Source organism: Mustela nigripes, chromosome 10, assembly GCF_022355385.1.
Source record: "Mustela nigripes isolate SB6536 chromosome 10, MUSNIG.SB6536, whole genome shotgun sequence".
Lineage (NCBI taxonomy): Eukaryota > Metazoa > Chordata > Mammalia > Carnivora > Mustelidae > Mustela > Mustela nigripes.
In genome coordinates, this window is record NC_081566.1 from 13,652,756 (window position 1) to 13,671,314 (window position 18,559).

At 35.1% G+C, this 18,559-nt stretch overlaps 1 protein-coding gene across 3 annotated transcripts in view; it reads left to right on the forward strand.

Moving 5' to 3' along the window:
- Positions 1–18,559, forward strand: part of RPS6KC1 (ribosomal protein S6 kinase C1) — a 171,332-nt gene that overhangs the window by 65,527 nt on the left and 87,246 nt on the right. For all 3 annotated transcript variants that reach the window (XM_059412680.1, XM_059412679.1, XM_059412681.1), the window contains one exon: positions 17,408–17,523. In XM_059412680.1, the coding sequence (XP_059268663.1) occupies positions 17,408–17,523 (116 nt within the window). The remainder of the gene's footprint in view (positions 1–17,407; positions 17,524–18,559) is intronic.

Consider the following 18,559-nt stretch of genomic DNA (forward strand, 5'->3'; position numbering starts at 1 on the left):
CCAATTTATATTATATATATATTACATATTTATAGTTCGCTGCACTAATTTATATTCCCACCAACAATGTGCAGGGGCTTCCGGTTCTCCACATCTTTGTGAACTCCTGTTATCTGTTGTCTTTTTGATAACGGTCACTCTAACAGGTGTGAGGTGATTTCTCATCGTGGGTTTGATTTGCATTTTTCTGATGATTAGTCATCTTTTCATGTATCTATTGGCCATTAGTATGTCTTTGGAAAAATGTCTATTTAGATTTTGTGCATTTTTAATCTTTTTTTGTTGTTGTTAATGAGTTGGATGAGCACCTTAAATATTTTGGATATTAATCCGTTTTTTGGATATATGGTTGGCAAATATTTTCTCTCATTTGGTAGGTTTACCTTTTCCTTTTGTTGGTAGTTTCCTTTGCTGTGCAGAAGCTTTTTAGTTTGATGTCTCACTTGTTTATTTTTGCTTTTGTTGCCTTTGCTTTTGGTACAAACCCTCAAAATTTATTGATTGTAGAATTAATTATAGCATCCTTTTGTCTTTTTGATGTCTGTTGAATTTTTCCTGATGTTGGTAACTTATTTTATTTTCTTAATCAGCATATTAAGGATTTGCTAGTTTTATTAATGTTAGCATATTTATTTATACTATTGTATGTTACTTTTCTATTTTATGGATTTCTGTTTATTTTCTTTACTTAACTTTAGGTCTGATGTTTACTTTTTGAATTAGGGGTTTACATATTTGACTTTTGGCTTTTTTTTTTTTTTATGTTTAAGGTTATGAATTTCCCACTAAGTACTGCTTTAGCTACATTCCATAGGTTTAGATATGTCCTATCTTCATTGTTATCAGTTCAAAATACTGTTTTTATCCTGTTAGTTTTCTGTTGCTGCTATAACAAATTACCATAAATTTGCAACACAAATTTATTATTTTGTACAACAGTTTATTATTTTCTACAAACTTTTGTGGGTTAGGAATCTGACCTGAATCTTACTGGACAGGTATGGGCAGGACTGTATTCCTTTCCAGAGACTTCAGGGGAAAATCTGTTGCCTTGTTTTTTCCAGCTTCTAGAGCCTGCCTGCATGCCTGCCTTCATCTTGTAAATCAGCAGTGTTAAATCCCTTTGATCATTCTTGCCTAATTTCATCTCACCCTGATTCTGAGCAAGGAAGGTTTACTTGATTTTAAGGACCGACATGATTTGGTTCGGCCTACACTGATAATCCAGCATAATTGCCGTGTCTCAAGATTCTTAACCTTAATCACATTTGTAAAGTCACTTTATCCAAGTTAGGTAATTTATTTACAGGTTCCTGGGTTTAGGACATAGCCTTTTTTAGGGGTTCATTAGTCTGTCTACTGTACATGTCAGTTACTTCTAAGTAATATATTTCTAAGCATCATAAACATACTACTTAATTTCCCAGCAGCTGAGATTTTTCTAGTTATCTTCTTGTTGCTGATTTATAGCTTAATTCCATGGTGTTCAAATAATTCTGAATGATTTCAGTTTTTTTAAATTTGTTAAGGTTTTCTTTACAGCCAAGCCACCCTGCTGATTAAATGCAATCATTTTAAATAGCACCTTGAAATGGGAATACTTGCTACATTCAAAAAATTAATTGAGGACTTCATGATACTTTGTATTACATGGATGTCTTATGTTTATAGGATATTATCTTATAGTAGTCTCTGTCTTTTTTGGGGTAGTAGCCAATCATTACAGAATAGTTATTCTGTATTATTGAAGAGTCATAACTACCCTTGATTAAATTGATTTTTAATCCATATAAGATACTGTTAAATTATTCTGATTAATGAAAACATATCTATTTTATTGGTGAGTGAAAAGCTCACAAATACAGTCAAATTGTATTGTAAAAGAACTTACCTTGAGTCCAGATCAGTGATAACTCATTCCCCTACAAAAGAAAAGTACACGAAAGGGCAGTAGAGAACAGAGTTGAGTACTCAGGACAAATAAAAGCAGAGATTAGAGAAAAGAACTCCAAATTGAATTTTTTGTTGTAGTTGATTAGTTTGTTATTTGCGGGGATAGGGGACAGTGCTTTGACTTGTACTATTAATGAAAGGCCCATCTTTGCCCAAGCAACAAGAAGCAAGATTAGAAGAAATAAATAATAAGAGGCATAGATGTAACATCAGTACATGGTAATAATCCTTTTAAATCAAGTGATCCAGTAGAATTTGCACTGTGTGGTCTAGAAAGTCAGGTCAATTTTGTTCTATTCAATAAAACTCTAATGGATGACTCACTAAAATCAGTAAACACTTATAAGTTATTGAGGGGGGAAGGAGTGGTAAATAAACAATTTAAAAGTGCCATTATTTTGTACTTTCCTCCATTTTTCTCTTTAGCATCTCTCAGCTGTCTTCCATTTCTCTGTTTATCTTAGTTTTCATGATCCATCATTTCGCAAAGTCTTTTGGCAGATACCTTAATCCCCCTTCTGATCTTTTATCACATTTACCTGGCAAAACTCCAGGCCTGGATTAATTTATCTAATTTGTTTTGGAGTATCCATGTTTCCATTATTTCTGGCTGACAGAGGCAGACAACTGGGCAACTGAGTGCTATTGGAAGAAACCACACACTCTGGACATATTGGTAACTAAAATGGATTCATTGTTATTAATCTTAACTGGATTTTCAATAATGTTTCTTCTTTTTATTAACTTATAATGTATTACTTGCTTCAAGGACGCAAGTCTGTGAGTCATCAGTCTTACACAATTCACAGCACTCACCTTAGCACATGCCCTCCCCACTGTCCATCCTCCAGCCACCCCATCCCTCCCCCCACACCTCCCAGCAACCTTCAGTTTGTTTCCCGAGATTAAGAGTCCCTTATGGTTTGTCTCCCTCCCAGCCCCATCTAGTTTCATTTTTTCCCTCCCTATCCTTCATGACCCCCTGCTCTGCTCTCAAATTCCTCATATCAGAGAGATCATATGATAATTGTCTTTCTCTGATTGATTTGTTCCACTTAGCATAATACCCTCTAGTTCCATCCACGTCATTGCAAATGGCAAAATTTGGGGGTTTTTTGATGGCTGCATTGTATTCCTGTGTGTGTGTGTGTGTGTGTGTGTATCATACCTTATTTATCCTTTCATCTCTTGATGGACATCTAGGTTCTTTCCATAGTTTGGCTATTATGGACGTTGCTGCTATAAACATGTTTCTTATTCTTAATATTCTTTTGTTAACTTACATATATATATATATATATACACACATACATACATATACATACACAAAATTTTCAGTAACTATTTCATACAAACTTTGCTTTCCTAAATTGTCTGTTATTCCAATGACACTGTGCTTCTCTTAGTTTTCTAATTCTTAGGTTAACCTTTTTAAGTCTACTTTGCCAGCTCCTTCTTCTCCACTTGGCCTTTATTTTTTAAAAATTTTTTTTTAAAGATTCTATTTATTTATTAGACAGAGATCACAAGTAGGCAGAGAGGCAGGCAGAGACAGAGGAAGGGAAGCAGGCTCACCGCTGAGCAGAGAGCCTGACATGGGGCTCGATCCCAGGAACCTGGGACCATGACCTGAGCTGAAGGCAGAGGCTTTAACCCACTGAGCCACTCATGTGCCCCTCCACTTGACCTTTAAATGTTGAAGTTTATTGAGACTTGGTTGTCAGCCTTTTTAGCCTCCTTACCCTATTTTCTTAGAGGATTTCAGCATTATATAATTCTAATGACTGTAAAATAACACTGTGTTGTAGAAATATAATGTGACATCATATGTAATTTAAAAATTTCCAGTAGCCACATTAAAACTAGGACTTCCACTTACTCATAAGTGGAATTTAAGAACTAAAACAAATGAACAAAGGAAAAAAAAAGAGACAAACCAAAAAACAGGCTCTTAGTATAGTGACCAAACAAATGGTTAACAGAGGGGAGGGTGAGTTGGGGGGGTGAGTGAAATAGGTGAAGGGGATAAAAACAAAACAAACAAAAAAACAAACAAAAACCCCTAGGATTTCCATGGTTGGCTAAGACGGGCCACAGGGACTGTATTTACCCTCTTTCCTGAAGAAACTAAGAAAACAGACAAAGTTTATGTAACAGTGGTTTTCAAGACACAGGATGTTATACAGGGAAGGACAGTGGTTTTTGAGAAAAGAAAAGGTGAGTTTTAAGATTGCCCAGCTTCCTGTCTTGAGTTCCCAGCTTGTGGCTCAGGAAGAAGGCAGGCAGATGAATTGTGGCAAAACTTCCAGGTTGAAAAAATGGTGTTGAATCCAGCAAGACCAATAATCCTGCAGTTAGAGCTTGCAGGATCATTGCCAAATGTCTAGTGCTCTTATCTAGAGAGGAGATGGCTGTGTAGAGAGTGGAGTAGTGATTAGTGCAAGGCTGTGGAGAAACTATGCAAGGTGAGAGAAAGACCCACTGAAAGGATTAGGGGAAACATTCTTGGTCCTCACACAGGGCTAGGAATAGTGTCTGTTCTTAACACGTGGTCTTGAAAACCTTTCTCATGGGGCACTGGGTAGAATATTAAAGAATCTTACACCATTACTGTGGAATAATTGTTTGCTCCAGACCCATCCTAACAGATCTCAGAAACAAGACCCAAAAGGATCAAGCTGCTTCCAAGAATCATAACTGCATTCCAGCACAAAGCCCAGTATTTGTAGGATTAAGAAGATATCTACTGTCTAATAAGGGAAAATCCACAGTGGCCAGCAGCTAATAAAAAATTATCATTTATTCAAAGAAACAGGAAAATATGACCTACAGTGAAGTAAAAATCTGTCATTCAGAACCCACCCAGAATTGACACAGATGTTAAAATGAAAGGCTGAGGGCTTTAAAACTTAATAGAAAATGTATTCATTATGTGGAGTTACGTAGAGCAATGGAAGATTTACAAAAGACCCAAATTGAACTTTGGAGATGTAAGCTACAGTATGGGAAATGAAAAATAATGGCAGAGTAGATATTGCAGAAGAAAGGATTAAAGAAGTGAAGGACATAGCAATAGATACTATCCAAAATGAAACAGAGATGAAAAAAATCAAGCAAAAATTAATATAACATCAGTAAGCTATAGAACAGTTTTTCTCCATGTAATTGGGTGCCCTGAAGAGGGAAAGGAAGAGGGGGACTGAATATTATTTGAGTGAATAATGCCTGAAAGCTTTCCAGATTTGATGCAGATATTCTACAGGACCAAGAAACCCAACAAACTCCAGGCATAAGGGACATGAAAATCTCAAAACCAGTGTTAAAGAGAAAATCTTAAAATTAAAAGCAGACAGACACAGAAGAACAAAGCTGAGAATGATGTCAGATGTCTTGTTAGAAACGATGCAGAGAAGATGACTTGATTAACACCTTTAACATATGTAGAGAGAAAGTTTGTCAAGTGAATTCTGTACCCAGTGAAGATATATTTCAAAAATGAAGGCAAAATAAAGAATTGTTAACTGTGGGTCCTTACTGAATGAGTTGGTAGAGCATGTGACGCTTGATCTTGGGGTTCTGAGTACAAGCTCCACACTGGGTGTAGAGCCCACTTTAAAAAAAAAAAATAAATAAAAGAGGGTGCCTGGGTGGCTTAGTTGGTTAAATGTCTGCCTTCAGCTCAGGTCATGATCCTAAGGTCCCGGGATCAAGTTCCACATTGGGCTCCCTGCTTAGTGGGGAGTCTGCTTCTCCCTCTGACTCTTCCCCTTCTCATGCTCTTTCTCAAGTAAATAAATAAAATGTTAAAAAAAAAAAGAATTGTTAATTGAGAGTGATGGATATGTTCATTATTTTGATTGTGGTGTCTCTGGTTTTTTTTAATTGGTCTAGATATCAATTTCATCTTTTCAAAGAACCAACTTCTGATTTCATTTTTTTCTCTTTTTAAATTTTCTATTTAATTGGTTTTTGCTTCTTCCTCTGCATTCTTTTTTGTAGTTTGCTCTTCATCGTTTAGTTTGGTTTCATCTTAAGGGGTGGAAGCTTAGGTTATTGATTTGAGATCTTTTCAACATAGGTCTTTAAAGCTATAAAGTCCTTCTAAGTAGTGCTACATCTCAGAAATTTTAATTAGGTTGTTTACATTTTCAGTCAGCTTGAAATTCTTTTCTGTCCATTTTTACTTCATCTGTTTTGGACTCTTAGATGCATGCATATTTATAACAGTTATATCTTTCTGATTAATTTAACTTTTAACATTATAAAGTGTTAGTTTTTGTCCCTAGTAACATTTGTTTTTCTTTCTCTCTTTTTAAAAAGATTTATTTATTTATTTGACAGACAGAGATCACAAGTAGGTGGAGAGGCAGGCAGAGAGGGAGGAGGAAGCAGGCTTCCCGCTGAGCAGAGAGCCCAATGCAGGGCTCCATGCGGGACTCGATCCCAGGACCCTGGGATCATGACCTGAGCCGAAGGCAGAGGCTTTAACCCACTGAGCCACCCAAGTGCCCCACATTTGGATCTTTAAAAAAAAAAAAACTAGCCTTATTCATAATTTCTGCCTTTTGATTAGCATGTTTAATCCATATATATTTAATATATTTAATAATGTGGTTGGATTTATGCTTACCATTTTGCTATTTTCTATATGTCTCCTGTCTTTTTTGTTTTTTACTGCCTTCTTGTGTGGCAAGTACGTATTTTTTTCTAGTACCATTTATTCTCTCTCTCTCTCTCTCTCTCTCTCTCTTTTTTTTTTGGTAGACTGTATCTATAGAACTATATTGTGAGTTTTTTATTTTCCATAGTGGTTTTTGTGAAGATTATAATAACAAGTACTTTACCATAAAATATTGCACTTCAGAGTAAAATTACCCAAATTCTATTAATACCTAGGAAACTTGACCTCAGTATAGCTCTCTTCCCTTCTTACATACTTTTGCTAATGTTATAGTATATATGTTACATTTTTATATAAGCTCTACTCTGTAGTCTTATAATTATTATTTAAATGGACTTACCCTTTAAATCAGTTTGGAAAAGAAATGAGTTTATCTTTTGCTTTTTTAAAGATTTTTCTGTTTTGGCTTTTAATAGTTTGGCTATTATGTGTTTAGATGTGTATCTCTGAATTTATCCTTCTTGGTGTTGTATGCTTGGTATTTGATGATCTTCTCAGATATGTAGATCAATGTTGATCAATCTGGGAAGTATTTTTTGCCTTTTTCTGCCCCCCCCTTCTCTTTTGTGAACTGTATTATGTATATATTGGTGTGTTTGATGGTATCAGCAAGTGTCTTAATCTGGTCCCCCCCCCTTTTTATTATTTAATTTTATTCAGAGTGGATAATGTTTACTCATGTTATCTTCAGATTTGCTGATTCTTTTTTTCTGTCAGTTCAGTGTGCTGTTGGATAAATTTTAATTCCAGAATTTCTATTTGATTTTGTTAGTTTTTATTGTTAAAAAATATTTGATGATTTGTTGTCTGTCTTTCTTCCTAACTCACATTTTGAAAATGGACTCTCATTGTGTCACTTTCTTGCATTAAACTCATTGCTTTGAGGATAAAATCCAAAGATGTTATGGTCTATTAGGCTGTGAATGATTTGGCTTCTGCTTTTCTCTCGACTTACATTGAATCAGTCCTGTTCACTTAATTCTTTTTTAGGCCCAGTGGCCTTTTTCTTTCTTTTTTTTTTAAATCTCTTGGAAGACACCACGATCCCTCCCATGTTCGAACTTTCACATAAGCTGGGGTCTTTTGGAGTGATTTAATGTACTTTTTCAACTGATAATTTCCTCCTCATTCATTAGGTCTCAGTTTCAGTATTTCTTCAGAGAACCTTTTCTCATCTCTGTTCACACGAGAATACACTTCTTGAACATTGCTGTCATTTCACACTGTTTTGCTTCAAGTACTTATTCATATTTACAAGGAAATAATTATTTGTGCAGTTACTTATTGAATGAATAGCTCTTTAATGTAATATCCCTGAAGGCAAGGTGTTTTCTCATTCATTGTATTTTCTAGCACAGTGCCTTTTACATAGGAATTCTCTATAAATATTTTGAACGAGAATGATTCTATAAATACGTATAAATGGGCATTTGACCAGGGAGAAGGAGAAGGCTTATAGGAAAAGCCTTTGTAGAAGGTGATAAATAAGTTGAATCCCAAATTGTGTGTAATAACCAGCCAGGATATGTGAAGGTAGCTCTTGAAAATACTGGATAGATTTTAATGTCTTCTATCTGGTTTATCAGTACTCTGCACAGACATTAGCATATGTGTCCCAAAGGTTTGACGTGTTGAATTCAGCCATTTGAAATGGCATTAATGGTATTTTTAAAAAAGATTTTACTTATTTATTTGTTTTAGAGAGAGAGCACCTGTGTGGAGGGAGGGGCAAAGGGAGAGGAAGAGGGAGAGAGAATCTGAAGCAGACTCTGCCAAGGGCGGAACCCAGTGTGGGTCTTGATCCCGTGACTGCAAGATCATGTCCCTGGCCGAAACCAAGAGTTGGGTGCTTCTCTTACTGAGCCACCCAGGCACCCCACATTAATTGTATTTATTATTACAATTAATATATTTGTAGTAATCAATGTAAGTAGTGGAACTCAGTGTTGAGACTTCTTGGTTGTCTGACCCTCAGTTTGGTTGAATAAATAAGTTTCTGTCCTATTCCCTTACTTAGTCTTAGTCATGTCTTTCTTAATCTAGCATCCTTGGAGGGGGAGCTCTCTTCTGTTTTGATCGGACTCAACCCCAAATCTGCAAAATAAGCATTTGACCTAAAATTTGGCCTGACACATTAATTACCTGTTTTTGCAGCTGGCAGAAACTTGGGAAACTCTTATTTGATTTGTTGTAATACTTTGCTCATGTTCTTGTTGGGAATAAGCTAGGGATAGACAGGCACTTTTAGCTAATCACAGTAATTCAAGTGATTCAAGTGATTCAAGGGGAGAACAGAATAGCTCAGTTTAGAAATATTTGTATCAAAATGAGGAGTTACATAAGTTTGGATGAAGAAGGGTTAATTCTACACTATTTCTAAAAAAAATTTGTTGTGAAAACAAATAGAAAACATTGTTTCTTAAGAATTCTTTATTCAGGGTTTCTCAGTATTGTGGATAATCATTATAGATGTTTTAAAAATTGCCTTTTTTAAGAAGAGGAAGGACCTTACAAAAATATTAAAGGGCTGTGCTGCTTTCTTTATTTTAGATTTTATTAGCTTTGGAGACCAGAAACCTTGGGCCTTCAGGAATGTCCATTTGAGGATGATTATTGGTATGCAGTATTAGTTAGTGCATAATAGTAATAATGATGATGATGACCTTTTCAGTAGTTAGAACCAAAGCGTATGAATATGAAACAATGTATTTTGAGCAGGATTTGGTCCTTCATTTTTTTGGTTTCATGTCAAAGATACGTGTCTAGTGGGTCTAGAAGGAATAGATATTATACATTACAGCCCAATAACGAGCTTTCTACATGCTCATGGTCAGGAGGCTTGGTATTCTGCAGCTCTTGGGCTTAAAGTGCTGTATTTCCCATAGGTTTACAACTGCAGGAAGACGGTCTGGGTGAATCGTTTTCTGTCAGATGTTTCTTGAATTGTTGGTTATTTTGGTGTCAACTTTCATGTTGAGAGTTTCTTGTTTTAATGACAAAAATGTTTACTGGAAATTATAGCTTGGAAAAGAGATCTGCATTCCTGCTTCTGCAAAAAAAAAAAAAAAAAGCTAGGTAAAACATTGATGTAGGGTAAAGTAGCTGTGGAGTTTTATATTCAGATTGTATGAACAGTAAACAGAGCATCTAAAATAACCACTTGCACATTGCAACAAACACATCATCATTTGCTTAAAAAAGAGTTATAATTACAGTTGACGAAGCATGGACACCATAAAAAATGCATTAGTTTGGCTTGACACATTAATTACCTGCTTTTGCAGATGTTTTTATGTATTGTTGTGTGAACAGTTTACAAAATAATTACAGGAAAGTCGTATGGAAAATAAACTAAGTGGGTGGTTTCTCGTCTAAATATTTTCATTCATGTGAATTTGTGTGCGGCACAGCTGCTCTATTGCAAAAGCGGAGAGGGAGAGAGATGAGGATTCGCGAAGGGTTTTTACTAGATGGTCTCGGTCATCAATATTCCCACATTTGTATATCTTTAGCAACACAGTTTAAAAGCATTAAATTGAGAGTTGATTCAGTTCTTGTGATTACTGGGAAAAAACCTTAATTCTGCTCAGAGGAAATATAGATATTGTGAGTATTTTCAAGTGAACCAAACCAAATCAAGTGAGTATTTTCAAGTGAACTACCCTAAATGGAAAACCACTGCTACTTCAATACCAGCAGGTATTAGGCACTTTGTGGAGTCAGTCATTATTTCATATTTACTCGAGTTACAGAGTTTTACATCGTAAACATAGTTTTATATAAGTTACACCGTGAATCAGTCTTAATAATTAATCATTGAGTCTTGTGTAAATTACACAGAAGTTGAGTTTATTCTCTTTTAGGAAGTATTGAAAACATTAATCTCTTTTTTTTTCTCATAAGGTTACTGTGTTGTCATTAGTGGTCTCAAGGTGCATTTCATTAGAAGAATAACATTTTATTTCGTTGGTTTATTTCATTTGTACAGGCATCATGTAGTCTTAGAAACTATTAAGAAAAAAGATTTTCCCAAATTGTAATTGTCAAACAGTAAAAGTTCATAGACTTCATTCTGTTTTACTCAGTGGTTTGCAAATGAGTAGACTATTTATGCTTGTGTTTCCTTCTTTGATGCTGTCATGACAGTTTTTCATAAAACTAAATAAAAATATAGATTGCCCTTTTAGTCTTGCCATACCACTTCTGTGCTGTGTTCCTCCATATTCCTCTCTTATGATTTCACCTACACAGGAGATAAAGACAGTAGACATTTTCTGAAATGCATTTATTTGAACTATCAAGAAAGGCAATAAGTTATAGGAAGAGGTAATTGGATCATTTCTAGGCCTGAACGTATTGTTATCAGACCGTGTAGTATTGGTGCAAAATCATTCATTTGTTTTTTTATTCATTTATTAAACAAAATTTTATGGAAGGTCTTTATGTGATGTTTCTGTGACAATACTGAAATGACTGTAAACATTGAAATAACTGTGTCTGGAACATAATAGATGCTCAGTAACTGTTAGGCATCTTTCTTTCTGAAGATGAAAGAAGGAGCAGGAATATGTGGTTGTGGAGAACTTTTTCATTCTGCTGGCTTACTTAGTTCCTGGGGAGGATTTTCTTTGTTATCCTGATACAGGCTTCAAAGGTGATATACTGTGGGTATATTGCTTGACACATTCTTTGAATTGTTTAAATGTGGAGATACTTATCCTCATGTTAAATAAATCTGGAGATAGAATGGAGTCTGTTCTAATTCTGGTATACACTAAGTCAGTTTAATTTTTTAGGGTGGGCATGCATTAAAGGAGTCTGTGAAACCTTTAGGATTCAGAAGAATTAACTGCTTATAATCAGTAATTCTGTTGATCACTTTACGTCATCTCAAAGGAAAAATATGTGATCCAATATCATGACATCAAGGAAGCAGTTGTTGGACTTTAGAGGCTTCCATGGATTTGTTACTTCTAAGATGTCTCTTATTTACTAGTATAGCAGATAAAAAAATTCTTAGTTTATGTGGAGTTTCTTCTCCATATTTTCCCTTATCTTTATTCCATCTCAGAAAGCAAAATTTTAGCTCTTAGGTTTTAATTCTGCATTCCTTTTTCCTTTGATATACTCTAGTTCTTTTTAAACTTTTTTATCTTTTGGAAGCTATTGATTACAGTATAAGGAACACATAGGGGATTGATTATTTATCTGTGCATGTATCTATCTATCTGGACAAGAGTTTATTGTCACAAAGAGACTGGCCAGGCAATGTTCTAATGAAAGGATTGAATAATTAATGTTTTGGATACTCCCCTTTAAAATTGCAAAACAAAGAATGGGTTAGGGAGCAGGAAAAAAGCTAAGTCTAAGAGAAGACTGTCTCTGTAGGCATTTAACACTCTGATTTAATGATATGTTTTCATTCAGTATTAACTGATAGGAAAACTGCTAAACAGCACTGAAGGCAGTCGTAATTGAGGCAGTGCCTGGGCATGAATATTATTATGATTTTTGCTTTTACTATTCTTTGGTGACTTTTTGAACTTCTAGGGGTCACATAACACTTGGGTTTTGAAAAGACATTAATATGGATTTGGTTAAAGACAAATGGGAAGCAGATTCCTTGACTGACTGAGTTTTGTTCTCTGTGGAGAGGCTGATGGCCCCAGTTGTGGTAGACCCGTAGAACCATGAATTACTGTTTTTCTCAAGGTTGCCTTTTGTTGTCAGAACACTTAGTGTAAGTCAGAAATGGTAGGCTATACCTGAAAAGAACAAAAAACCCATTAACTATAATAAATCAGCACTGAGAAAAAACAACTGTAACCACCAAGGCCATCTCAAACAGGCGTATTTTTTTTGTTACTAAAGTTGTTTAAAAAAAAAAAAAAAAGGAAACACCGATAAACAAAAACTCATTCCTTCAAACCCTCATTGACTTGAATGTTCTTTCTAATGTGATAAATCTGAGTTAAAAACCTGGCATGTTTGACCAAGAATACAGTGGCAGAGGGGCTAGTGGAGAGTTGTTGGAGTAGACAGGCAGAGGTAAGAATATAAAATGTGCCTAAGTGGAGTGTTATGTGGGGATTAAATTCTGTGCATGTAGCAAAAATCAGGTATAGTCAAAATAATCTTAAAAATCCCTTAAAATTTTCCGTAGAATATAGATGTAAACATAATGTCTTTTAAGTAGTCTAACTGTTGGTTTTTCCTTCAGCATTGCTTTTCTTCTGTTGAACCAAGGATGTGGCATTAGCTATATTCTTTTTGATGGCTAAGGGCAGAATAACAGAATTGGAAGGACTACTTTTTATTACAGTTTGTGAAACTAATTTTCACTAGTTCTGTGCATAAAAATGCCTTTTTGGTTTTTTTAATGGGTAAATGATAAAAGGCCCGTGTTTTCCAAAGAAATCCTTGGGTAACAAGGATGTTTTGAGCGACCACTTTTCTCAGAAAGGCCTGTTCTCTTTCACATGGTGTGAAATTTATACCTCTTTGTAACTTTAATTTTCCTGTGCCCTTGTCTGTCATCTTCAGTCTCTTTCTGTCCAACTGTACTCTGGTATTTTGTCTGATAGACTCCGTCTCAACTCTTATGCTTATTTTCTCTTCATCTTTGTTCCCATACTCATATTTGTCCCATGCTCTGCATTTTTCTTGTTCTGCTTAGTAACAGTAGTGTAATCCACTTCAAATTCAGTCACTGGAAGCATGGTATCATAAGACCTGGTTTCAGTTTAGTTTCTTATATTAACTTTTCAGCTGAGAAAGACATTCCATATCCCTGAGCCTTAAGTTCCTTCGTTGAATAAGGAAGGTAATATCTCATATAAACAGGACTTAATATAGTGAAGGAGGCCGAGTGGTGATGGCTTTTTGAATAAATTAGAATTCCATGATTCTATTATCTATAGACTGTGCCTTCTATGAAACTTAGTAACTTAAGTTGGAGTTGTTGCTCTGAGACACGCAGGATAGACAGTGCAGTGTTTCTAAAAATTTCAGGGGCAACTTTGGACTTAATCCTCATACCTATTCAGTTTCACCCTATTCTTTCACAGACCATACTCTGTAATCACCTATATCCATCCTCTCTCCTGATCAGAAATTGATAAGGTTGACACAGTATACGTAAGACACTTTTTTTCTGGTACAGTGGAATTTTTTGACCTAAAGGTTAGTAAATAATGGGAGTAGGATTTTTCTTCTGAATGCCAGAGCCCAGTGGAAATTCTTACTGTATCCAAGTTATGAACAGACAGGTAGAGAAACTGGTTTATATTTAGATGGAATGTAAAATATGTATCCATTTTTAAAAGCATTTATTAAGTGTCTCTCTGCATATAATACTGATATAATCGGGCTACATCACCCAATATGGGATTAAAAGTGGAATTCCAGATAACCTAGTTTTCCTTGAAAAATAATCATTATCAGCTGAGTGTGTGTGTCTTAACGTGAATATTGAGAAAGTAAGGCTAAGAGCCAATGGAAAATTTTTAATCAGTTAATATGTTTAAAATCATATTTTTCAATAATTTGATCAGTTGAAATTAAACTGGAAATCCATAGATTAATCTTTTCTTCCTGCGACCTCACAAACCTCAGTAAGTGTCCAACAGTAGAAATCTCCAAGAGGTGATTTTCATCCTTGGCCCCTACAATTGATCAGCAGTGGTTGTGACCTACTTTTAAGGGGCTGGTAGGGAAGGCGTCACGTATGTATATTTAAGGTTCTGTTTAAAAAGCCTCCCAGTATTCCATCACTTCATTGTTGTTTCCATGGAAGCAGAACCACTGTCAGCAGCAGGAGTCCATTTCAACTGCTGGCTTCCGGTTCTTGTTTCTCTGTTACTATGGAGACTGCCTAGAAAGCAGCAGAGATACCAAAAGTTTAAAAAACAATGATTTGATTACAAACTGTGGTTTTAACTCTAGCTTGAATTAGGTGCTCCATAGTCTTAGCAGTTTTGAATTTCAAATTATTTTGGGAGACACATTAATTGTTTTGAATAAAGCAAATTTTGAAGTTGTGTTAAAGCTTATAATCACACTGATGTTAAAAAAACTAAATTGCCGTAGTTTCTGTTGCAGTTTAGCCTATGCTGAATCAGAAATTTTAGTGGTGAGGAGCGCCTGGGTGGCTCAGTGGGTTGAAGCCCTGCCTTCTGCTCAGGTCATGATCCCAGAGTCCTGGGATCGAGCCCCGCATAGGGCACCTGGCTCTTTGCTTGATGGGGTTCCCCCTCTCTCTCTGCCTGCCTCTCTGCATACTTGTGATCTTTGTCTGTCAAATAAATAAAAATATTAAAAAAAAATTTAAGTGGGGAATTTAAATTAGGGCATGAAAGGTAGAATGTGCAATGAGAAGCAACTCATCATAATGGAAGTAGAAGAGTCCATGAACAGTAAACTCAAAACTAAAGGATGAGTAATGTGTAGAAATGATGAATGTTTCTTATTTATGTGTGGCACATTTTACCTTCACAACATATTTTCATTACTTAGGTAACTTTCACAGATACAATGTTTAAAAATAAAAACTTGGGTTTAGAAATTCAGTGAATTTTAAGGACAGAGGCAGGAATCATATTGATATTTTAATTTTAATTGAAGTTTGAGTAGTTGGAGAGTTAATAAATGTAGACTGTTCCATGGCTAAGAAGTGATAGAATCTGCTCGTCCCCAAGGCTATTATATTTTTGAATTACTTTATAAAGGGGAAGAGAGATGGAATAGTAATGTAAAAGCTGTGAAAGGAAGTTTTTGGTTTTTTTTTTGTTTTTTGTTTTTTTAAAGCAAAATTGCAATCCCACTTTGGTTGCTGTTTTTTTTTTTTTTGAGGGCTCTCTGTTCAGTCTGGATTCTTTAGCACATGTGAGAAAATCTACATTTGAGCTATAGTAGGCAAAGAATGGCAGGAATGTAGCTTCCGAGGAATCTGGGACCCCAGTCACACCAGGATTCCTTTTCTTTTTTTTTTTTTCCTCTCATAAGCGCTTCTCTGATTGGTTCTTTGCTCATTGGCAGAAACTAAGGCTGCTGGCAGTTCCCAGTCCCCTTATTTCCAGCATCAGTAGTGGAGAGGGACTGATTGGCCCAGTTTGTGTTGGGCCAATTCCTTCCTTCTCCAACTGTGGCCAAGAGGGTGGGGTTCTGTCATTGGCCCAGCTTGTGACAGAGGACTCACCCTTGACTTACTAGTAAGGGGCAGAGGGACAGAGATCTGAAACATGAACGCTGTTTTCTCTCACACCACCTTGTTAAGGGCTGGTAGTGGTAGGGGAGAGGTGGAAGGCTAGGAAGGCGAGAAGAAAGGGCCCTTCCCCAGAAGAAATAGAAGATGCTATTCTAGGCAGAAATAAAGTTTTTCTACTAGTAGTCTTTGGAGGAAAAATGCCTGCTTTACTATAATTCAGTTCAGTTCACTTCAGCAACATGGAAACGTTATTTTGTAGGATTTGGTTTAGAGAGAAGCCAAGACTGAAAACCTTTACAATTTAGTGCTTCCTGTATACAGCTGTCTTTGTTGTGGTGTCTTTTATGTATAGTCTCCTTTAATCTCTGCAGTCATTTGAAGTATATATTTAGAGAATGAGGAGGAGGGTCAGAGAATTGAGATGATTTATCATAGGTCACATGACTAGTGAGAGGCAGAGCCAGAGTGTAGATAACCATGGTTTCCAGAATGTAGTCAAGGGCAGTTTCCACTGTATGATAGTTTTTGGCTAACTTCATTCAGAAAATACATAGAGTGAATTATTTAAAAAAATAAAAATATTTTAAAAAATATATTTAAAAAATATATGAAGTGCTTTTATAAAAATGAGTCATGAATGTATGGTATGAATGTATAGAATATTATTTGTGAAAGGAGCCTTAAAGATTATATAGTACAGTGGTTTTCAGACTTTTTAACTTTCAGTCATGGAATCCTTTCTTCAAATGAAATGTTGTATCACACTGAGGTATATAAAATGGGTAAAAACTTAGGATCATTCCATTCTAGAGAGGAGAGAGCCCAGTACTTCCTTCATGGGCTGGAACACCTCTTTTTCAAGGTCTTGAGTTCTTTGGATACCCTTTGTTTAGAGAAACAGAGCCAGGCAGGGTCAATGACTTGTTCAGTTTCATATAATTGTATATTACAAGGATTTCAATTAGTAGTTCTTTTTTCTCTTTTTAGAAAGTTTTTATTTTAATTCCAGTTGGTTAACATACATTTTAATTACATTCTTATTTTCAGTTATAAGGTGTGTGACAATTTGTTGTTCATGAAAAAACCATGAAGCTTACAGAAATCAGAGTGAATTCAGAGTTACCTTAAATAATTTTATTCTCCAGTTTGTTGGTACTTTTAGAACATATCGAATCCATGTCGTGGCTCTTACTACACATCTACTGCATTTAGTCCCAATTTGTTGAATTGGACATTTGCATACTGCCTGGACAAGGCTAGTCTTCTGTCTCCAGAGCTTTTTTGTACTATATTTCTTGTATATTGATACCTCCAATAAAAGGTATCGGGTTCTCTTTCTAAACTTAAATTGGAAAATTTCCAAATTTGGATAAATCAAATTTATGGTGGTAATATTTAGACCTTGCTAATACTAAAAACTTTGATGTCTGTTCCATTTTTGAATATCTCTTCTTTTTAGTTAGAAATGTGAACAAGTAGTGAACTGGGTAAAAAGAAGTTAATCTACAGTTTGGATAAAAGGAATTCCCTTATTTTTCACATGTCCTGGCTTTGTTTTCTCCTTTTAGGAGAGTCAAGCCCTACCCGTCGAGAAGCTGTGAAGAGAAGAACAGCAGAGTATCTCATGCGAGCAGAGAGTCTCTCCAGCCTTTATGGAAAACCTCAACTTGATGATGTATATCAGGTATGTCTTATGTTTTATTTTGTATTTTCTTTAGCCATTTTTGCTGTCTTGTCTCTTGGCTTTATTTACAATTAGAATGAGAATTTTGGTCTTTGGAATTTTATCAATAATTTTCTAACAAGTTATCGGTGGGAAGAAAAAGCATTGAAGTGAACCACCAAATGTGGAATAAAATGGGACATGCTTTCTCCTCTTTCTCAGCCCTTTGTCCCTTACTCTACCTTTAGAACTTCCTGTGTAAAATGATGGTAATTTGTACTGAATTTTATTTGAAAACTTTTTAAGGTTAACTAATGATTTTTGTATAATTCCTCTACAGTTTTATTGGTTCATGATGAAACTAATTATTTAAGCATAAGTCCTACATGTGGCTGCTATAGATCACCAAGAATTATAAAGGCATAATTCTAACAAGGTTTTTTAGGTTTTTAGGTTTCTATCTGGTCTAGAAAGCAGGTGAATCAGCTTAAAACATTGGAAACATTGTGATTTATTATTGTTTTTATGTCATATCTATCTGGATTTAGTACATATCAAGAATTGATTTTTCTGTTTTTCTTATTTATATAACTAATTTTTTTTCTGATACAGTTGAAAAATTATATCTTCTAGAGATGGGAGAAAATGCTTATTTTCTTAATCTAAGTTGCAGGTGGGCCTTTTCGTATCCCACCTGTGTCATTTAAAGCCATAATGATAATAGTAATTCCTTTCTGGGTTATTGTAAGGACTAAGTGAGTTAAAAAAAATCACTCATATATACATATGCAAATATACATATATATATACATATACATATGCAAGTCAAGTGCCTACCTCATAAAAAGACTAGCCTATAAGCTAAGTTTATGAGTTGTTTAATAAGTTTTAGCCCTTCAGATACTGCCTTGTATAATTTTTCCCATATTTTTTTATGGTTATATACTGTCTGACAATTGTAACATGTCTCAATTTTCTAGTTTTAAAAAATAGCCCAATACTTCATCTTGATTTATTGGACCATTAGACTTTTTGTTGCTGATTTTCTGAGTCCTTT